General features: G+C 44.0%; 1 protein-coding gene across 2 annotated transcripts in view; it reads left to right on the forward strand.

Moving 5' to 3' along the window:
* ggctb (gamma-glutamylcyclotransferase b) overlaps positions 1-11,494 on the forward strand; it is a 13,814-nt gene extending 2,320 nt beyond the window's left edge. Inside the window, exons 4-6 of one of the 2 annotated variants that reach the window (XR_015718420.1) lie at positions 5,933-6,073; positions 11,103-11,320; positions 11,404-11,494. Coding sequence is in view for 1 of the 2 variants with exons in the window: in XM_087837188.1 (XP_087693314.1) it covers positions 5,933-6,073; positions 11,103-11,183 (222 nt within the window). In the remaining variant the exon portion in view is untranslated. Of the gene's footprint in view, positions 1-5,932; positions 6,074-11,102 lie in introns of both variants that reach the window. The other variant, XM_087837188.1, reaches the window with a different exon arrangement.
* Positions 11,495-22,634: the final 11,140 nt, after the last annotated feature.

Raw genomic sequence — 22,634 nt, forward strand, 5'->3', positions numbered from 1 at the left:
GCAGCAGTGCCCTCCATGGAGAAGGAGATCAAGGTAGTAAGGAGGGAACTATCAACTGTCAGAGCTCCAGAAAGGTGTAATGAAGAAGGGGTGTCTAAGAAGTACAGCAAGCTGCCCATACCTGAGACCTTGGAAACTGCCGAGCAAAGACTCACAGCCTTGGCCAGGCATTTGAAGGGGAATACCAGAGAGATCGAAGGCAGGAGAATAAACCAGATGTTTTCCGCTGAACCATCCAAGGTGTACTCTCAGTGGCAGGGGAACAATATGAGAACAGCAGCTCTAACATTGGTTGAGACGGAGCAATACTAGAAGAGCATATGGAAGAAGGATGTAACTCATAACAGCAACTCAGGGGCTAGTCAATCTAAGAGCAGACCACAGCAAGCTCCCTGAACAGGGACCAGTAACCATCACAGTGGAAGACATCCAAGAAAGAGTCTCCAATATGAAGACTTGGACAGCACCAGGCCCCAAAATGATTCACGCCTACTAGAGCAGGGCAATATGACCAAAAATATTTATCACGATATACATTTGAAAATTTGCGATAACGATATAACTGACGATATAATTGACACAAAATACTTTACAACTCCACAACTTTATTAGTGCATAAAGAAAAACATCAATGTATTTTCACTGAAACAAGCAGCTGTGTTTTAAGTGCATTAAAGTTACATCAAAATTTAACAGTGCAAATGCAAATTCCTGTCTGACAGTTTAACCAAAAGGCATTTCCAGTGGAAACTGGCCAACATATCCTCAGCATAACCATGTATAATATCCACAAAACTTAAAAAGAGGTCATACACACACAATGCGGTAATATTATGTTGAAGCACAGTACGTATCACTCCGCGAGGCTCCTGCCTACGATAGCCGTAATGCTCCGACAATCCATCAAGCGGTGCGGCTTCGTAGCTTAGCAAAGTCGTACTATAGTACTGTAGAGTTCATACATAAGGCACACGGGATTATAAGGGGCACTGTCGACTTTCAGAAAAATCAAAGGATTGATTTTAAGTGTGCCGTATTTTCCAAACAACACGGTAATAACGACGGCCCGCTAGCATGCGCTACCAAAAATAGTGCTTTGTTGTGTATCTGACAGTAAAGCTAAACCAGTTCCACCACTGAAGTTGCAGCATTTTTACAAACCAGTTCAGGTTCATCCGTTTCATTCAATGATCCACTTTCGCCCTTCTCATTCTGCGTCGCCGCCAAGCTTTTTCTGCCATATGCGTATGAAAACAAAGGCACTGCGCATGCGCGTTTTAGCCATATTCTATCGCGATATTTCATTTTCTTATCATTGCCCAACATTATACCGGTATTACCGTGAACTGTATGATATGGCCCAGCCCTAACACCTACTGGCTAAAGAAGCTTACTGCACTCCATGAGCGTCTGGCAGCAAAAATGAACCAGCTGCTGGCCAATGAGAGACACCCAGAATGGCTAACAGAAGGCCGGACAGTCCTGATCCCCAAAGACCCCCAGAAGGGATTGGTCCCGTCCAATTGCTGGCCAATAACCTGTGCCAGCACCGCATGGAAGTTCCTGTCAGGCATCATAGCGGCTAAGATGAAGAAACGCATGACTCAATACATGAGTTAAGCAAGAATACCAGAGGAATGAAACACCAGCTACTGGTAGACAGAGCAGGCATCCGAGACTGCAACACCAGGCTGACCAACCTGTGCACTGCCTGGATTGATTACAAGAAGGCCTATGACTCAATGCCCCACACCTGGATCCTGGAATGCCCAGAACTATACAAGATCAACAGGACCCTGAGAGCCTTCATCAGGAACTCAATGAGGATGTGGCAAACAACACTAGAGGCCAACTTCAAGCCCATAGCACAGGTCACCATCAAGTGTGGGATCTACCAAGGATGCTCTGTCCCCACTGCTGTTCTGCATAGGCCTGAACCCCCTCAGTGAGATAATTAACAAGACTGGCTATGGATACCGACTACGGAATGGAGCAGTTGTCAGCCACCTCCTGTACATGGATGACATCAAGCTGTATGCCAAGAATGAACAAGACAACAATTCACTGATCCACTCCACTAGGATCTAAAGCAATGACATCAGAATGTCATTCGGGCTGGAGAAATGTAGTTGAATGGTAACAAAGAGAGGGACGGTAGTCCGAACTGGGGCGATTGCACTACCAGAAGGCAACATTGCAGACAACAAGGACAGCTACAGGTACCTGGCAATCCCACAGGCCTGACCGTCAGACTCTGCTGAGGGTCAGGCAAGTCTGGAGGAGTGAGATGAATAGGAAGAACAACTTTCAGGCAATCAATACCTATATCCTGCTGGTGATCAGGTACCCTGCTGACATAATAAGTTGGCCAAAGGAGGTGATAGAAGCCACTGACATCAAGACAAGGAAGTTTCCTTATCAGGCATGGATCGTTCTACCCTAAATCCACCACCCTGAGGCTGTACGCTAAGCAAAAGGAAGGAGGCCGAGGACTGGTGAGCATCAGCACCACAGTCCAGGATGAGACAACGAACATCCATGAGTACATCAGGAAGATGGCCACAACTGTGTGTGCTTAGTGAATACATCAGGCAGCAGGAACCAGAGAAAGAGGAGCAAGAGGAGGAAGTATCATGGAAGGAAGGGCCCCTGTACGGTATGTACCACCGGCAGATAGAGGAGGTGGCTGACAGAAATCCTACCAGTGGCTGGACAAAGCTGGACTGAAAGACAGCACAGAGGCACTAATCATGGCAGCACAGGAACAAGCTCTGAGCACAAGATCCATAGAGGCTGGGGTCTATCACACCAGGTAAGACCCCAGGTGCAGGCTGTGTAAAGATGCCCCTGAGACAATCCAGCACATAACAGCAGGGTGCAAGATGCTAGCAGGCAGGGCATACATGGAAAGCCATAACCAAGTGGCCGGCGTAGTGTACAGGAACATCTGTGCCGAGTATAACCTGGAAGTCCCGAGGTCAAAATGGGAGACGCCCCCTAGGGTGGTGGAGAATGACCGAGCTAAGATCCTGTGGGACTTCCAGATACAGACGGACAAAATGGTGGTGGCTAACCAACCGGACATAGTGGTGGACAAGCAGAAGAAGACGGCCGTAGCGATATCAGGAAAAAAGACAAAAATATTGAGAAATATTAAAGACCGAGAGAAGAAGACATGGTGGGTGAAGGCAAAGTGGTCCCAGTGGTAATCAGAGAACTCGGTGCAGTAATTCCCAAGCTAGGCGAGTGACGAGGGGGCTAGCTGTTGTTCCCAGGAACAACAGCTATGATTTCTGTCCAGAACAACAAATTGCACAGGACCCGAGTGTGAAGGATAAAGACAGCCCAGAGGGGCAAGAGGGAATTATACGTCACGCTTTTTTATGAGAGGTTCTTCATCCTCCAAAATGATCATAAAGCTGAATCAGCAACAATGGAAAGTTTACTGTATATATAAGTCCTAGCTAAACATATTTAGTATCAGCTATCCACACACTTATTCTTTCTTGTATGTTTATTGCTATAATCATTAAAAACAAGGTGGTTCTAGGATTTAAAGTCATGTTCTTAATGACTTAAATATTTGACTAGTAAACCTTTATTTCAACACGCCTCACTTAAAAATATATATTTAAACAAAGCTAGCGTTGTAAAACCCAACCACATACAGAATTTACAATGAATTACTTTCAGGTTATATGTTTACTTGTATCCATTTCTCTCTCTGTGGTTCATCTGGAAAAGGGATTCGTTTGCCACCCCCACTCATCACCTGACTATGTGAAAGGCCAAAACAATTAGGACACACATTGCTTTGCTATGTTTTACAGATCTCACAGCTTGTGAGCTAAAATGCTAGACTGTTCCTCAGCACATACGAGCGCTCCAAACATGCCTAACAGCATGCCTTTGTTTTGATACCTTTGTCTTCTACAGTGTGTCACCTACATTGTTCCCTCTGTTCTGCTTGTTCTTGTATCTGTTGAACTGCAGGGCATTCTCAAATTTACTGTCATCTTTGAATTCTAACACACTGGTGGTAATACTAAAACAATGATCCAAATAACAGAAACTCCTTCTGGAATATCCTTACCTGGATTACCGAGCATGCATCACCACACTGACTTGTGAAGTCAACAACATCATTTATCTCTTTGCAAAGTTCTGCTGGGAAACCTTAGTTCAAGGCAGATTCAACTTAACTAAACACTGCAGATCATACCCTAATTTATTTATGAAACAGCTGGGAAAATATGTTTTAAAAATACATTTAACAAAGCATTTTTTTTGTTTCTTTGATAAAAAGCTTGACATATACTCAGTCATGTTGTTTGGACCCCCTTTTCTGTTTATACAAGCGTCAACTCACTGTGATGTAGATTCAAAAATGTGCTGGAAACGTTCTTTCACATTACTCTGAGTGTTTATCGACTGCATATCCATGATACCAATATCCCACTGTACTTAAGAAACTGAAACAACTGTGTTCAAAGAGGAAGCCAGAAACAGTGCATGCCTTTGCAACACTAGCAGCCTGAACTGATGATACGAGGCCTAATTGTGACCCTCCTGTTTTTTTCCAGTATTATTTTGTCTAGTTTTGGTGAGCAGTGTTGGGAAGGTTACTTTTACATGTATTCCACTACAGATTACAGATTACAGGCCCCAAAATGTATTTTGTAACATATTCCGTTACTCAATGAGAGTAACGTATTCTGAATACTTTGGATTACTTAATATATTATCATGCTGTTTACAACTACATGAATGTACTATTGCTGTGATTTATTACTGTTACTGAAGGTTACTCTCCATACCAACACCAACTAGATGTTTAAATCTTAATATAAATGAGTAACAGTAGGTGGACATTAGGTAAGGCTGCACTTTTTGCAGCGATCTCGTATAGAAAACTATTCGTATATAAAACAGGTCAGCGGCTCCGAACCATAGGAAAGGGACCTCTGGCTAATACGTCGGGTTCGTGTCGACGTATTAGTCGATTCAGTTATTAGTGAAATAACTGAATGGGAAGAGAAGAGATGCTTTGAGATGTTTCTACTGGGAGAGGAAAAACAGAAAAATGGTCAGTTGATCTGAACTTCAGTTTCCAAAGAAACAAAGTCAACACTGAGAGGAGAACAGAGACAGAAGGATGGATGGGGAAGGGTATGTGTGTTGAAAACTAGCTTTACTTTGTTGTCTGGGTCAAGTTTGCTAGTGAGAGACAGAGAGAGGCGTTGAAAGGCTGCTCCAACGGAGCTTATTGGTAAATGGTAAATGGCCTGCATTTGTATATCACTTTACTCAGTCCCTAAGGACCCCAAAGCGCTTTACACTACATTCAGTCATTCACCCATTCACACACACATTCACACACTGGAAATGGCAAGCTACATTGTAGCCACAGCTGCCCTGGGGCGCACTGACAGAGCAGCAGCGTTGATGTGTACCTGTCCATGGGCTGGCCATGCTGAAGGACAACAGCCCCCCCACCTCTTAGTGAACTAAAGGTAACATCGGGACTTTCCACTCCCTCTGGAAGCAGGAAATTCTGATTCAGCCCCATCACCACCTACACAAGAACACAATGACACAGAGCCGAGGATAAGATTAAACAGGAGACACATTTATAATCATTCAATATACAGCAAGTGTACAAGGAATGACATTTCACTGCAGCTGGCTCAAAACAGGATAAAAAAAGTGCAACATTAAACATGTATTAACATACGGAGCAGAATTTGATTTTATAAATGCAGATGATGAGATGATTAGATATTTGTGTTACAAACAGGTCAATGGGTATACCTAACAATTCCAAAAGTTATAGGAAGCTCACTCTTGCTTTATTACACTGAAGACAGTTGACAACTGACATTTGTGGCTGCTGTCATGGTTATAACTAATATATTCTCATCAATGACTGCAGGTGATTGTAATGGGAGCAGAACAGAACGGCTTGCCAAAAGACTACCAGGAGAAACTTCGAGCAATCAAGACCAACATGTATGAGGGTCCCCTACCCATGATGGCTGAACTGGAGCGAGCCAGACGAAGAGCCAAAGAAAAGGTCAACCATCGTTCTAATGATGCCTGATTATCCAATGTAAACCAGGTCCACTTTTTACCTTAGCAAATACTTTATTGATTATAACACTGTATTTAAGCATGTTGTGCCTTAGTTAGCTGCTTCACCTAATGGTTAACCTTAATTATAGGAGAATAGTTTATGATTCTACTATGCTCCATTGTCAGCCACAGGTACAATAGAATATTAATGACTTTGTCGTCTAATTTGGATTTAATGAAAACTTACAATATTCCTTAAGAAACAATATTACATTTATTTATTTTATGTAAACAGTTTTACCTTCATGTGTTATGGTGAAGATATATTTCAGTACAAAAAGTCCAGAGACTAAGGAATAATTCTATAGTTGGAGAAGTGTTTAAGAAAATGGATGGATGACAGTCAGTCTTCAAAAGGATACATATGGAATTACACAGAAACATTCGTCTCATATTTCACATTCTTCATACTCAGTGAGATAGGTGTTGGTGTTGTGGGAAACATTGTGCCAGGTGCTGCCTGAGATTGTGTGTAGATATCCGACGGTGTTACCAGGAAAGCTGCCTTTCTGACATTATATTGAGATGTGTAATTATCAAATTATTTTTGAAGCATTTGACCACAATCTTTTCTACCAAATATATTCTATATATAAAAGAAAAGGAAAGAACTTTGAGTAAAGTGTATGTTTAGTACATATTTTATGGTATTTATCTCATTTTTTATTTTATTTATTTATCTCTCATGGTATTTATATATTTCTTACTATAGAATAAAGGATGAAGGAAAAATTATTTGTAAAAAATGCATGAAAATTGATTTTTTTAAATGAACTCATTTATGAGTAAATTATAGTGCAAAACAGTTACACACACACACACACACACGCACATGCACACAGAAACTAGAGCTGCAGAAAGGTGCAACAAAGAAGGTGCCTAAGAAGTACAGCAAGCTGCCCATACCTGAGATGCCGGAAAGTGCCAAGCAAAGACTCAAAGCCTTGGCCAGCTGTTTGAAGAGGTACACCAGAGAGATTGAAGGCCGGAGAATAAACCAGCTGTTCTCCAGAACCAGTCAAGGTGTACTCTCAGTAGCAGGGGAACAATATGAGAACAGCGCCACCAAGGCTGGAGGAGGAACAATATGAGAACAGCACCACCAAGGCTGGAGACAGAGTAATACTGGAAGAGAATATGGGAGAAGCATGCAACCCATAACAGCATTGCTCAGTGGCCACAGCAAGCTCCCTGAACAGGGCCCAGTAACCATCACAGTAGAAGACAATAAAGGGTCTCCAGTATGAAGAATTGGACAGCACCAGGCCCCAACATGATTCATGCCTCATGGACTGCACTCCATGAGCATCTAGCAGCACAACTGAACCAGTTGCTAGTTGATGAGGGACACCTGGAATGGCTAACTGAAGGCCAGAGCATCCTGATCCTCAAGGACCCCCAGAAGGGACCAGTCCCATCCAACTACTGGCCAATAACCTGCCTCAATACCACGTGGAAGCTCCTTTCAGGCATCATAGCGGCTAAGGTCAATAGGCACAAGGGTCAACACAAGAGTGGGGCACAGAAAAGGATAGGCAAGACTACCAGAGGAGCAAAACACCAGCTACTGGCAGACTGAGCAGTCAGCCCGAGACTGCAAGACCAGCCTGACCAACCTGTGCACTGCCTGGATTGATTACAAGAAGGCCTATAACTCAATGTGCCACATATGGATCCTGGAATGCCTAGAACTATACAAGATCAACAGGACCCTAAGAGCCTTCATCAGGAACTCAATGGGGATGTGGCAGACAACAATAGAGACCCAAAACTTCCAACCCATAGCACAGGTCACCATCAAGTGCGGGATCTACCAAGGAGATGCTCTGTCCCCACTGCTGTTCTGCATAGGCCTGAACCCCCTCAGTGAGATAATTAACAAGAGTCCCTAGTCCAGGACTTCTTAGACCAGGAAACTCCTTACCATTCATGGGGGGTTTCACCCCAAGTCCAGCACCCTGAGGCTGTATGCTAAGCGGAAGGAAGGAGGCCGAGGACTAGTGAGCATCAGCACCAAAGTCCAGGATGAGGCAGGGAACATCCATGAATACATCAGGAAGATCACCCCAACCAAACGTGTGCTCAGTGAATACATCAGGCAGCAGGAACCAGAGAAAGAGGAGCAAGAGGAGGAAGTATCATGGAAGGACAGGCCCCTATACGGTTTGTACCACCGGCAGATGAAGGAGGTGGCTGACAGAAATCCTACCAGTGGCTGGACAAAGCTGGACTGAAAGACAGCACAGAGGCACTAATCATGGCAGCACAAGAACAAGCACTGAGCACAAGATCCATAGAGGCTGGGGTCTATCACACCAGGCAGGATCCCAGGTGCAGGCTGTGTAAAGATGCCCCTGAGACAATCCAGCACATAACAGCAGGGTGCAAGATGCTAGCAGGCAGGGCATACATGGAACGCCATTGACCAAGTGGCCGGCATAGTGTACAGGAACATCTGTGCCGAGTATAACCTGGAAGTCCCGAGGTCAAAATGGGAGATGCCCCAAAAGGAGGCGGATAATGACCGAGCTAAGATCCTGTGGGATTTCCAGATACAGATGGACAAAAAAGTGATGGCTAACCAAGCGGATATAGTGATGGTAGACAAACAGAATGTCAGGGTTGGACGGTTCCCCGACCGGTTGACCTGCCTGTGTTTGTGTGTGTGTGTTTTCCTCTCTCTTTCCTTTTTCTCTCCGGCGCCATGGCGATTGTTTACGGAGGTCGCATGGCAATGAGTGACCTCCGACCCGGGTGTGCTGCCGCTCTGGAGCCGCCACACCTGCAACTGATCCAGCCAACAGCTGCCTTTAATCATCCACCATCTTAGGCAGAGCTATTTAATGGTGTGGCCGAACGACAGTCAGCGCTGGAGTATTGCACTAAGCCTGGTATTATTCTCGGACCGTTTGCGTAGTTAAGTGTTGCCTGCCAGACGAGTGATTAACTGTTTGCTGTTCTGTGTGCAACTAGGAACAGGGATGGAGGAGAATCACAAGCATGGGAGTCTACCTGGAGGAGGAAGGAAAATTCACTGCCACGCACTGTTTGAGCACTGGAAGGGGGACACAACTGACTACTTTGCACATTGAACTGTTGTTAACCTTTTACCACTGTAAATAAACACACGCCTTGCATTCAGAGCTCCATGCCTGGTTCCTCTCTTTCTCCAACCGTGAAGAAGACAGCCGTAGTGATAGATGTAGCGGTTCTGAATGACAGCAACATCAGGAAGAAGGAACACAAGAAACCTGAGAAATACCAAGGGCTCAGAGAAGAGTTAGAGAACATGTGGAGGGTGAAGGTGACAGTGGTCTTGGTGGTAATCAAAGCACTATGTGCTCAGCAGATCCCAGGAACAACATTGGAGATCTCTGTCCAGAAGAGTGCAGACCTGGGAACTAAGATACTGCGCAGGACTCTCAAGCTCCCAGGCCTCTGGTAGAGGACCCCAGCTTGGAGGATAGAATGCCCGCAGGGGTGGGAGGGGAATTTTATATTTTTTCCAAACATGGTTTTCACAGTTTCAGTTATTCCTTACAAATTTTTAGTATTCCTTTGTGGATGCAGCCTTAGCTCATGGGAGGAGTTCATTAAGGTCATGGAAGAAGCCTTTTGGTCAGCCTCGAGGCGATTCCAGCAAACCGTCAGGCTCTCAGTGTGGGTTGCTGACTTCAACCAAGGATATAGTTGGTTGGTGTTAAGACTACTTTTCTCAGTCCCACTGACATGCCTTCTATTGAAGAAAAATAGTCTGAGGACGAGACAGACAACTTCCGGATCAATGGGTCCAAGGTGAGTAAGGTAGTTAAATAACTCCTTAGTGGTAGGGCCCCAGGTGATTTGCCTTGAGTTACTATAGGTATATCTTGGTTGACACACCTCTGCAACATCACTTGGAGATCCAGGGCAGTCCCTCTGGATTGGCAGACAGGGGTGGTGGTTACTTGTGTGATTCAATTACAGTGGGATCACACTACTCAGCCTCCCTAGGAAGAAAGGTCTATGCCAGGGTACTGGAGACAAGAGTTTGTCCATTATTGGAACCTCGGATTCAGTGATTGTCATCCTGGTCATAGACTGCTAAACCAGATCTTTATCCTAATGAGGAAATTCAAGTTTGAATGGGGGTTACAGTCTACATGTGTTTTATGGGATTTGACCGCATCCCTCGAGACATTGTATGGAAGGTGCTTTGGGAGTATGGGGCATCTAGCTCATTATTAAAGGCCATTTGGTCCTTGTGCAACTGCATCAAGAGCTTGGTCTGTCTTGCTGTAGACTCATTCCCAGCAGGTGTTGGGGTTATGATTATGTTCATAATTTTTTAAACAAAATTTCTAGGCAGTCTTAAGTAGAAAAAGGCCTCCCCTCTGGTTGTCTCAGGATCTCATCTCTATTTTTTGTGGTTCTGTTGGCTTCATCAGGTGGTGGCATCCAGCTTGTACATCAACAGTTTGCGGCCCAATGTGAAGCAATAGGAATACCAATTAGCACTTTCAAGTCTGGGGCTTGAAAGTTCTTAGCAAGAATAGATTGGAGAGCCTTCTTGGGGTTAGGGACAAGTTGTTGCCCCATATGGAGGAATTCAAGTACCTGGGGGTCAAAAGTGAAGAGAAAGGAGAGCGGGGGAGTGACAAATGGATTGGAGCCATGTCTGCAGTGATGCATATGCTTTACTGGTCTCTTGTGGTAAAGAGAGATCTGAATATAAATATGCTATGGTGTTGATTTTACTAGTTGATAATGACGTCTACTGCCTGGCCATCCTGGCCCAACCCTCAGGGCTGGGTTTGCCATTCCCCACCTGCCGTGGCCACCTGCAAGCCATCAAACAGCAAACAGCTGTCCAGTACTTCCACACTCTGCTAGACCATCCACTACCCCATGATGGTAACTTGGCTCTTGCACACTTAAATCTTAGAAATTTTCTTTCGTATAACCTGTCTCCTTGTGTCTTTCTTTACCAGAATCATTACCCACCACACCTACAGCTGATTCTCGTGTTCTGGATTCATCTCTCCTCTCACCTGAAAAAGATCATGGACTAGCTACTTCCCTCTGCCTGCCCTGCTGCCTGCCACTCATCTCTGGATCATGCAAATTGGCTGGATTGCCTCACTCTCACCCTGTTGGACACTCACACCATTTCCTCCCTCCCTCCGGACCCCAATCTCTCATCTAACCAGTAACCTGTCATTTCTTCATTCTAATCATTACCTGGCAATTCCTCCTACTCCCTCACTAATCCCTCTCTCCCTTTGCTTCTAGTGACTGCAACATCTAAGACCCTCACCTGTGTCTCCTACCCTCCAAAGTTATCCTTCTTTTTCCCTTGTGATTAAATAAACTTAAGCTCACTGTATCTCACTAGTCAATTGAGTTTGCTTTTGGGTTCAGCCCTCGTACCAGCCTAGTGGCCCCTGACAGATAAACATCCCTACCCTCGCCTGGCTAGTGACCTAAAGTATGCGATTGCAAATACAAGCGGTGAACATTTTGTTGTCTCCAGAATGTGGCTCAGTTCTCCTTTATATATAGTTTGAGAAATTCAGTCATTTAGGAGGGAACTAGACTAAAGCCGCTACTCGTCCACATTAAACTGAACCAATTGAGGTGGTCTGGGCATCTGACTAGGATACCTCCTGGCCACCTCCTGAGCGAGGTGTTCTGGGCATACTGCAAAGCTATAGGGTATTGAAGTATGGCACTGTGAACCCCTTGAGCCTGCTGTACCGCCCCTCCCTTGAAGTTGAGCCATGGACCACACCGCCACCACAGGCACCTTTCTTTGATCACAAGTGTCATAGCTGTGTGCAGGCAGGCAGGATGATAGACCCAAACGTAGGCCTCGTGGAGACAAACATGAACTCAAAAACCTCAGCTTTATTTGTTGGCAATTACTAAACAGAAAACTAAACTGGTGAAACATGTCAGTTTCTAGCTTCACCACACGGGCAATTATGAGGTTACGACGCGACATAGGGCAAGGAAAACACAGGGCTAAATACGCAGTAACCAGGGAATGGGAGACAGGAGGGAGACACAGCTGGGAGAAATCAGACTAAACTAGACAAGGGAAGCAAACCTAGAAGCACTGACATGAGACATGCACTTTCAAAGTAAATCAGAAAACACACAGACTTAACTCAAGATACGTAAACTTAACAGAGACCGGGGGAGACAGAACATAGGAACCTGAGACGTGGGATAGGAGGGCACAGAGTAGACAACACAGAACACAGGGAAGCCACATAACAAAACCTAAGAACTAGTAATCAAATAATGAAGAATTAGAGAGCTAGAAATACTGAGAAATATACCTAAATACTAGTAGTGATAAAAGTGATAAAAATAATCAATGATCAAAAAAACAGAACAAAACTGGGTCCCAGGACCGTGACAACAAGCTTGTAGAGAATAGCCTGCCAAAGGCAAGCCTCTAAGTAACAAATTTGAGGATTTTTTAAATAATGTTAAATGATTTCTACAAAACATGAAGTGTGCCAGAGCTGAAGAGGTGTCTATAATATCACCTCTTCTTCAGATAACAAGGCTAGGAGAATCCGATGTCCTCCAAGTCCAAGTGAATCTCAGGTCAGTTCTCTCAATCTAAATTTGTAATTTATATGTAATTATGACGATTGTATGAAAGATTAAAATGGAGTGCTGGTTTAGCTCAGTGGGTGAGCTATATGCCGTATGGCAGGACAGCATCTGGCCTGGGCCAAACCCGGGGCACTTTGCTGTGTGTCCTCACCTGTCTCTCACAGCTTTACTGTCTATCGTCACTGCATCTGTCCCAAAAAAGGCTAAAAGCCAAAAAAGTAATCATTAAAAAAAAAAGTAAGCATAAACACTTACAAGTGTTTCATTAAACTTCAGCTTTTTCTCCTCAACTTCCAGTCTTATAGAAATCTGTTTGGAGGAAGAATGTTCTACTTTAAATCAATCAGTAATAAACTACGGACACCGACAGAGTTTGAATTCATTTGAATACCTGACTTAGCCTTTTATTTGTTGTTATCGATCGTCTGTTTGTCTTTTACTCATAGTGTCTATAATTATTTTATCTGAACTGAGAACTAAATCAGATTTTCTGGTAAAGTCTGGGAAATGAGGTAGAAATTCAGAGTAAGGGCCAAGCATATGATAGATAACAACAAATAAAACAGTTCTTTGTTTGTTTGTTTGTTTAAAGGAGCATTTCTTCTCCACTCCTTATCTATTCTCCACTGTAGCATGTCATTAAAGTTTTGCCTTCTCCCTTAGTCTTTTTGTTCTGTCTCCTCATGCTCGCTTTTTATTTTTTATTTTCGTCCTTTCTCGTTCATCCGACCCCCAACGAGACACAGCAGATGGCCGCCCCTCCCCAAGCCTTGGGGTCACAGAAAACTGGGAGCTATCTCATATTTATATGGGGAGATAACCTCATATCTGGTGTGGCCTGAGATTCCCAGAGAGGTGGAGTCTAAGACCCAACCTGACACATAAACATAGACAAACAGGACGTATGTGTGCATAAGGATTCCCACCCTCATGCACATATATACATATACTCAGCACTCGCTCAACATGGAGACAAACAGAAATGAACACTGTACACACACTCACACTCCCCAAATATACTCTATATACCCAGGTCTAGGCACCATCACCCCCAGCCCCACGCCTCAGATGGCAAACAGAGACAGGGGTTTATCATAGTTTTATCATAGTATAATCTTCATGTGCTTGATCCAAAGCACATTGTCTGTGTACTCACTACCTAATTTATAGCCAAAGTATTCACTCACTGTCTCTCTACTGTATCGCTAGCTTAGCTTAGCTCGTAGCCAACTCACTAGCAGCATGGCCTCTTCACCTGTCCCTCCTGCACGTTCCTGCTCATTGTGTCAGATCTTTAGTTACTCCTTGGCCTCCTTTAGCAGTAATGATACTTGTAACAAATGTAGCATATTTGCAGCTCTGGAGGCCAGGATTACTGAATTGGAGACTCGGCTTCGCACCCTTGATTCACCCGTAGCTAGCCAGGCCCCCGTAGCTGGTGCAGCCGAAGATAGCGTAGGCCCCGCTAGCTGTTCCCCGGCAGACCCCAACTTGTGCTTGCACTGGGAAGAGGGGGGAGGGGCGGTAGTTACACTCGCAGTAGCACAGGAACAGAGCAGGAGGGAAAGAGAGAGAAAGAGAGCCAGGGACAACAACGTCACATTAGAAAGGTATAGTAATCATCCACAACTATTTTCAGTTGCAGATGATAAAGGATTCAGAAAGTTTATTCATGCAGACCCATATGACAGAGAATGTGCATCTTCCTTTTGTTTTGCATATTTTAATTTATATTTAATTGTGTTGTGGTCTGCAGTGTTTTGTGTTGTTTCACTTTAAATTAGTTTAAAAGGAAAAAGCTGAAATTTTAAATAGTTAAAAGTTGAAATGTAAATAGTTGGTTTTTCTATTATATGATTTATTTATTACATTTTATGTGGAGTGAATAAATAAAAGTAAATTTACGGTGGCCCCTAGAGAACAGGCACGTACAAACTCCAAAACACGTACAAACTCTGTAGCACGTACAAACTCCAATACATGTACAAACTCTGAAGCACGTACAAACTCCAATACACGTACAAACTCCAAAACACGTACAAACTCCGAAGCATGTACAAACTCCAATACACGTACAAACTCCGAAGCATGTACAAACTCCAAAACACGTACAAACTCCGAAGCATGTACAAACTCCAATACACGTACAAACTCCGAAGCATGTACAAACTCCAAAACACGTACAAACTCCGAAGCACGTACAAACTCCAAAACACATACAAACTCCGAAGCATGTACAAACTCCAAAACCGTACAAACCCCGAAGCATGTACAAACTCCAAAACACGTACAAACTCCAAAGCATGTACAAACTCCAAACCACGTACAAACTCCGAAGCATGTACAAACTCCAAAACACGTACAAACTCCGAAGCATGTACAAACTCCAAAACCGTACAAACTCCAAAACCGTACAAACTCTGAAGCATGTACAAACTCCAAAACCGTACAAACTCCAAAACACGTACAAACTCCGAAGCACGTACAAACTCCAAACCACGTACAAACTCCAAACCACGTACAAACTCCGTAGCACGTACAAACTCCGTAGCACGTACAAACTCCGTAGCACGTACAAACTCCAAAACACGTACAAACTCCAAAACACGTACAAACTCCGAAGCACGTACAAACTCCAATACACGTACAAACTCTAAAACGCGTACAAACTCAGAAGGACGTACAAACTCTAGAACACATAAAAAACACAACGGAAGTGCTCCAGGATGCTAGGCGCAGTGTTGAGCTTTTGTTACCTAGTGGCTACACAAGCCAGGAAGTAACAACGACTGGATTTGGTGTGTGGTAGTAACAGGTAAATGAACACTTTTTAAAAATTATTTGAATATATATGAGTGCTTGTGTATAAATTAGAGATGGCACGATACCACTTTTTTATGTCCAATACCGATATCATAAATTTGGATATCTGCCAATACGATATCAATCCGATATATCTATTTTTTAAACTGTTTTTGTATAAGTCAAATTTAAAAAGACAACGCACTAAAGCTATTCTCTTATACTTGCATGCAAGAAAAAGACTGCACCCAAAATATTGCTCACTTCAACAATGCATATCTCTTTATTTAAACTTTAGCACTGTTTAGCTGTCACCACTATCAAAACATCCATCCTGAAAGTGCGCAACATTATGCAGAACTTTAAATCTAGAAGTATTTAAAATAACATTCATCTAAATAAAAGTGCACCATTATACAGAACTTTAAATCTAGAAGTATTTAAAATAACATTCATCTAAATAAAAGTGCACCATTATACAGAACTTTAAATCTAGAAGTATTTAAAATAACATTCATCTAAATAAAAGTGCAACATTATACAGAACTTTAAATCTAGAAGTATTTAAAGTAACATTCATGTAAATAAAAGTGCAACTTTATGCAGAACTTTAAATGTCGAAGTATTTAAAGTAAAATTCAAGTAAATAAAAGTGCAACTTCGCAAATTTGAAAACCCCTTTGGTACTGACAAAAGGTGCAATTTTATCAGACAAAGCAATTGCTCTCCAAACCCTAAAAAACACCCCCCCAACAACATTCTTGTAATAATGCATTTGTAACTTTTTTTTTTTCACTCTAACATGAGAGGTAGGTTCTTCTTCAGAAAGATCACCATATCAACCTTCTCAGCTGTCAGCCTGCTTCTCCTTTCATTAATGATAATGGAGGCTGTACTGAAGAGTCTCTCGCTCTCAATACTTGTGGTAGGTGCACAGAGAAATTTAGCTGCTGTAGAAACCAGAGTGGGAAATCTAAGTTTGTTGACTTGTCAGTACAGCAGTGGATTAGCTGAGCGTTTAATGGTTGGCTCACTAAGGTAAGTTTGCACTTCAATGCGTGTACTTGTCGTGGCTAACTGAGGAACAGGATCTTGAGTGTTTTCCTTCAGGATTTCATCAAAAACACTTTCAAATCTGCTTTGGCTGGGAGATTCCACCTGTGGAGTCTTCTTTGCTGGCTCCAAGACTGCTGATGTCCCCTCTGCTGGCTCTGAGGAGTTTAATGTAGTTCTCAAAAACTCCATCTTCCTCACCTCTGCCATCAAAGCATCTTTAGCTTGTTTTGAGGTTTCTACACTTGGGAAGTACCTGAAATGAAAAAAATCCTAACTTTAATATTAAACAATCATTACATTTATCATTAGTAGCATTCAGCAGTGTGATTAAACTATCATTCCTCATTCTTGCTATTTATTCCATGCCCATTATAAAGACCTCAACATACTTTGCTGTACTACTCTGAATCAGACAATGCATGTTATAATGTGCAATGGTGGTGTCCTGACTGAATGACAAGTCTATCACAACAAATCTAGAATGTCCTCACAATTTTCTGACACACTCTCTCTAATGCACTATCACTTACACACACACACACACACACACACACAAAACAAGTTGATCTGTTAAAATAACATGAGTGAAGCCTTACATACCTGTCTTTATATCTTGGATCCAGCAGTGTTGCAACTGTGTATAGTGGCTCGGATTCCACGTCTCTGAAGCGTCTGTTAACCGCTTTGAGAAGAGTGTCTTTCATTTTCTTTATTCCTTCGTCGGCCTCATCTTCTCGGGAGAGCACGCGCTTAAGGACGCAGACAATAGGGATGACATCAGATGCAGATGAGGATGATGCGCTTACCTCCTTGTGTGGGAAGCATTCCAAACTTGCAACACCTAGCCGGTCCATTGCCTTTTTTATATTGCTGGCATTGTCTCGCAAAACAACGTGGACTTTATTTTTCGGAATTTTCCACGCATTTAACATTTCCTCCATAGCTGCAGCGATGGACTCTCCTGTGTGTGAACCACGAAACTCTTTGGCCTGCAACACTGCTTTTTGCATTGTAAAACTCAAGTCTATCCAGTGTACAGTCAGGCTTAGCAGGGACAACGGACAAACGTCCGAGCTCCAGATATCAGTTGTCATGCTTAATGTGACAATTATTTACAAACTTTCGGAGATGAACTTGCATACCTGTTTGTACTTGCCTGGGATAGCTTCCTCCAAGATGAAATGCCGGTTTGGTAGCATGTAGCGAGGCTCTAAATGCTCAATTAAGCGTCGAAAACCATAATTTTCCACAACAAATTCAACTATTATCAGCTTCGCTCTATTGCTTTCTGGAGGGAATTTCTCACGTCTCTGAATACTTTCCAAAAGCGTTTGTTGATACGGTACACTTTTCTGCTTAGCTTTGGAGGCCAGGCTAAATTCCGTGTACACCTTTGCGTGGTGTTTCTGTAAGTGTTTAATCATGTTTGTGGTGTTAAAATTCCCCAAACTGCTACCACCTCGCAAAACACTTGCATCGCATAAGTTGCATTCAGCAGTCTTGCTTTTTTCGTCTTTTAGTTTGAAATAAGTCCACACTGCTGACATGATGGCTCTCAGCTCTCCCACACGATAACCGCTCGATCACGGGACGCATACTGCTCTGACGTGCTAAGGTCATCACCTGGGTTATACCATGTTAGCGAATTTTTGAGGTGCTTTTGTGATATTTACTGGATTGGATAAAATTTTTAAATTTCTCTCCGATATCCGATCCAGTAATTTACGTCAGTATCGGACCGATACCGATACTGAATATCGGATCGGTCCATCTCTAGTTTAAATACACAAACAATACACGTATGCTTTCAATTGTGTAATTTAAGTGATCTAGGTAGCTAGATGGCACTGTTTATGTGATGGCATGCCACATCTGGCCCGATCATGGTTTGGTTTTGGTTGGCCCAGGCTCATAGAAAACAGGTCTAGCCTGGATGGCAGGGTGTCTGTCAACCAGATGTGGGCCAGGTCTGGCAATGATGGCACTATTTATGTTCCTATTTTCCTATTTTAGTTAGAAGACCCAAATGCCATGCTGCAGTACTATAATGTTATGGTAGCCAATGTTTCAAATGCAGGTTTGACAGGTTTGTGAGTGTACACTTTATCCAAAGCCTAGTGAGGGTTTACTCATGTTTACCACTGAGTGGCTGTAGTCAAGAGATAAAGCAGGTCATCTACTGATCGGAAGGTTAGTGGTTCGGTCCCTGGCTCCTCCAGTCTGCATGTCAAGAGTGTGAATGTGTATGAATGTAGTTAGGCAGCACGCAGTTTAGAGAAAGTGTGTGGTTGGGAGAATGTGGCATGTTGTATAGAGCACTTTGAGTAATCCGGCAGAGTAGAAAAGCGCTATTAAGAATCAGTCCATTCACTGTCTGAACAGAGTTTCGTCATGTTACTTTTGTACTATTATGTTCCGGCACATGTTGTTATTACATTGTTAACAAATTTCCCACGTGTGGGACTAATAAAGCTTATCTTATCTTATTTTATATGCCTTGATTAAGGTACATATTAGGCTGACATCTGGGGCCAGAGCTGAAACTGTTCTGGGCCAGCACAGGGCCAGCAGTGTGTCTGCAACTGGCCCATGGCTGCACACAACTTACACTTGGCCCACATACCACAAAGAATGACGGCCCTTTGGTGGCCCAGACCAGGTTTGCCAGAGGTGAGCCACAGATGGGCCAGCACAGGACCACCAGTGTGTCTGCAACTGGCTTTGTGCTGGCCCATGTCTGGGCCACCTCTGGCAAACCAGCTCTGGGCCACCAAAGGGCCGTCATTCTTTGTGGTATGTGGACCATGTGTAAGCACATTGTGTGGGCCAGATCCAGGCCATATGAATTTTGCTATCTGGGATACAGTATCCACATCTGAACCAAAGAATAAAACAGTGAAATGTGGATTATTAAATATGGTGTCTCTCCTTCAAGTCTCTGTTAGAACATGAATAATAATTGATCAACAAATCGATTTACTCTGCCTTACACAAACCTGGTTGCAGCAGGATGATTATGGTAGTTTAAATGAATCAACACCCCCGAGTCACTCTAACTACCAGAAACCTCGAAGCACAGGCCGAGGGGGCGGTGTGGCAGCAATTTTTCACACCAGCCTATTAATCAACCAAAGACCCAGACAGACTTTTAACCGGTCGCAGCAGATGGCCCCGCCCCTCCCTGAGCCTGGTTTTGCCAGAGGTTTCTTCCTGTTAAAAGGGAGTTTTTCCTTCCCACTGTCGCCAAAGTGCTTGCTCATAGGGGGTCATATGATTGTTGGGCTTTTTCTCTGTATGTATTGTTGTGGGGGTCTTACAATATAAAGAGCTTTGAGGAGACTGTTGTTGTGATTTGGTGCTATATAAATAAAATGGAATTGAATTGAATCGAGGGGTGTGAAGACTCCCTCCCTCCGCCCACTCATATGTGGTGTTGCTGCATTCTGTTCTAAAGTGCATTTAAAACATGGGAGGGGCATGGCACTCCCTGCCAGATAGCAGCAGAGAGGCTGGCAGTTTTGGGTCTACATGTATTTAAAACTGAGAGGTCGGCACTGGGACCAGAGTTGAGATTGAATAAACAGACTGTCCTCTGGACGCTGTTTAGTGTCCCCACCCCAACGGGTCAAAGTACCCTCTCCCTTGAGCCAACTCCCCAGTTGACCCCATTAGGAACCCCCATTCCCTGGAATCCACCAAGGGCAGGAGGCCCAGGGCCCACAGTAGCAGCAAAACCCAGCAGAGCCTGGGGCAGCCCACCCAACCCCGCCGCACAGGAAAACTACACCCACCCCAACATTCAATTAATTCCCATACCACATGAGACAATAGACATCCAGGTTGAGTTCATCCTCAGCTAGATAGGGGGTATCTAGCAGAGTTACCCCTATATGCCCCCCTCGCCAAGGCTGGGCCCCCGTGCATGCACCCACTCACAACCCCAGTGATACATCAACGAGGACCCAAGGCCCAGCCAGAGCCCCAACCGGACTCAGAGCACCCCCAGAACCCCAAGTCCCCAAGCCCACCCCAGACCCACCAAGGGGCAGTTAGGCGACCAGGCCAGTAACCTACATCTGCTGGCACAGACCCTCCACCAGCCCTGCTGCACACAGCCGCCAGAAAAACACTACCCAAGAGCCACCAAAGCCCCATCCAGGTCATGTATCAAGACTAATATGATCTATCAGAATGTCTCTAAATTAGTTAGAATTAAGATTTTTATTTTTCCAGTTCATGAGGAGTGTGGTGGATTTTTGGATGGCATGTATATCTATAACTATCTATAACTATATACACTATACATCTGTCTGCACTGAACATATATACTGTAACTTTCATGTAGCACACCATGGTTTATTAAGGTGGTACAGTAACAGGACAGTTAATGCCGGGGAGAGTTCTCCTGAATAACTCACTCTCCAACTCCGGTCACTTACCACGCCCCCAGTACACACTCATGACAGACATGTCTCTTAGAAAATTGTAACATTGGCTGACATCTGAAATACTGAAATCATCACAATAAAATCACCTGCCTACTGATACAGAAAAATGAAACAAGAAACAAACAAAATCGACAGCCGCAGCAGTCACAGTCTCTCGAATTACACCAGTATAAAACAAATTAAAACACACTGATGTGTCGGGTCCTTTGCCCAAGCAAGAAATCCACTTGGCAAAGCAGCAGCTCGGTACTCGGTAAATAAAAGGCAGGAGATGACTTGCGCTGGACAGTAAAACACAGGAATATTCCTCAACTGTATTGTTTTCATTACCTGTCCACAAGTTTGCGTCACACCCTAATAAATGTGGGTCAGTGGCGGTGAAGTCCACTACACTGTTCTCACGGGAACGCAATGTTTCCCACCTACAAGGGTGCAATAACTGTAAACCTCGGCCAACAGCCAGAGCTCAAGTGGTACATTTTTGTGTAACCTACCGTTCTAACAGAGGTTTAGGGGGACCCGCATCAAGCTTTCATGGAAAGAAATTAAAAACACCAACTTGCTCAACTTGGACCAAGCACTCGCAGCTTCAGGTTGGCTGAGGAATACCTAATTGCCCACACCTGAGCTTATGAAAGGAGCAAAGACCAGCTCCCGTCAGGTCTCACCTGTCACATTCTCTGAATGTACACAAGGTGGCCTGGCTTCAGCTGATTGGGGCAGATGGTGTGGATTGGAATGGTGGCCAGCTGTTGAGCATGTCGTTCTTCTTACTGTACCACTTTCAGCTAATGGAGTGGGGACACTACACTGTGGAGTCAGGGTACCAGGCTCAGTCCCTCTGGACTGCGGCCTCATTACTATAGCCAGGTAGTCTGGGGGTTGTTGGGGACAAGGTGCAGAATCCGTTCGTACACTTTGGGGGTTACCTCTTGGGGACTCCCTTTGTTGCCACACATAAAAGTCTCCCTCATCCTCAGACAGAGGTAACCGCTCAGGTGAACTTCTAGGGTTAGGAGTTTGCTGGAGCTCTGCCCTTATTGTCTCACAGATATCAGCAGGGATCAGCTTAATCAATTGTCTATTAACCTGTCTTTTCTGTTCTGGATCATGGAGTGGGGCCACTGTATACACACGACCAGCGTCAGCAGGGGCACGGACAATACAATATGATGTAGCGCCCCAAAAATCTTGGATTTTATTCCGGCCTCGAATGCTATGATCTCTCAAATACACTAACTGATGCAATGGCAAGGGATCAGAAGCTGGGGCAGGTTGACGATCTGCACGCAGCGTCGCTGCTGCTTCGGTGCAGTTACTCACACCTTTATAAGCTACATCTAGACGTTTCTGATGCTCTTGGACCCAAGTGTGCACCGGGCCTTGGGTGGGTTCCTCCACTGCCTAACAGGAAGTCAATTGGGAGCTGGGGCTGTTGGCCAAACATAAGAAAATAGGGTGACTCACCCGTAGTTTGATGGATTGTGGTATTGTAAGCAAAGGTGAGCTGCTGTAAATACATGGGCCAATGACGCTTTTGCTCAGCAGGGTAGGGCAGGATTCTCAACAGATCATGCAGAGTCCGAT

This window comes from Neolamprologus brichardi, unplaced genomic scaffold, assembly GCF_056152115.1.
Source record: "Neolamprologus brichardi isolate AB-2024 unplaced genomic scaffold, ASM5615211v1 NODE_ptg000008l+_length_2720982_cov_1, whole genome shotgun sequence".
Classification (NCBI taxonomy): domain Eukaryota; kingdom Metazoa; phylum Chordata; class Actinopteri; order Cichliformes; family Cichlidae; genus Neolamprologus; species Neolamprologus brichardi.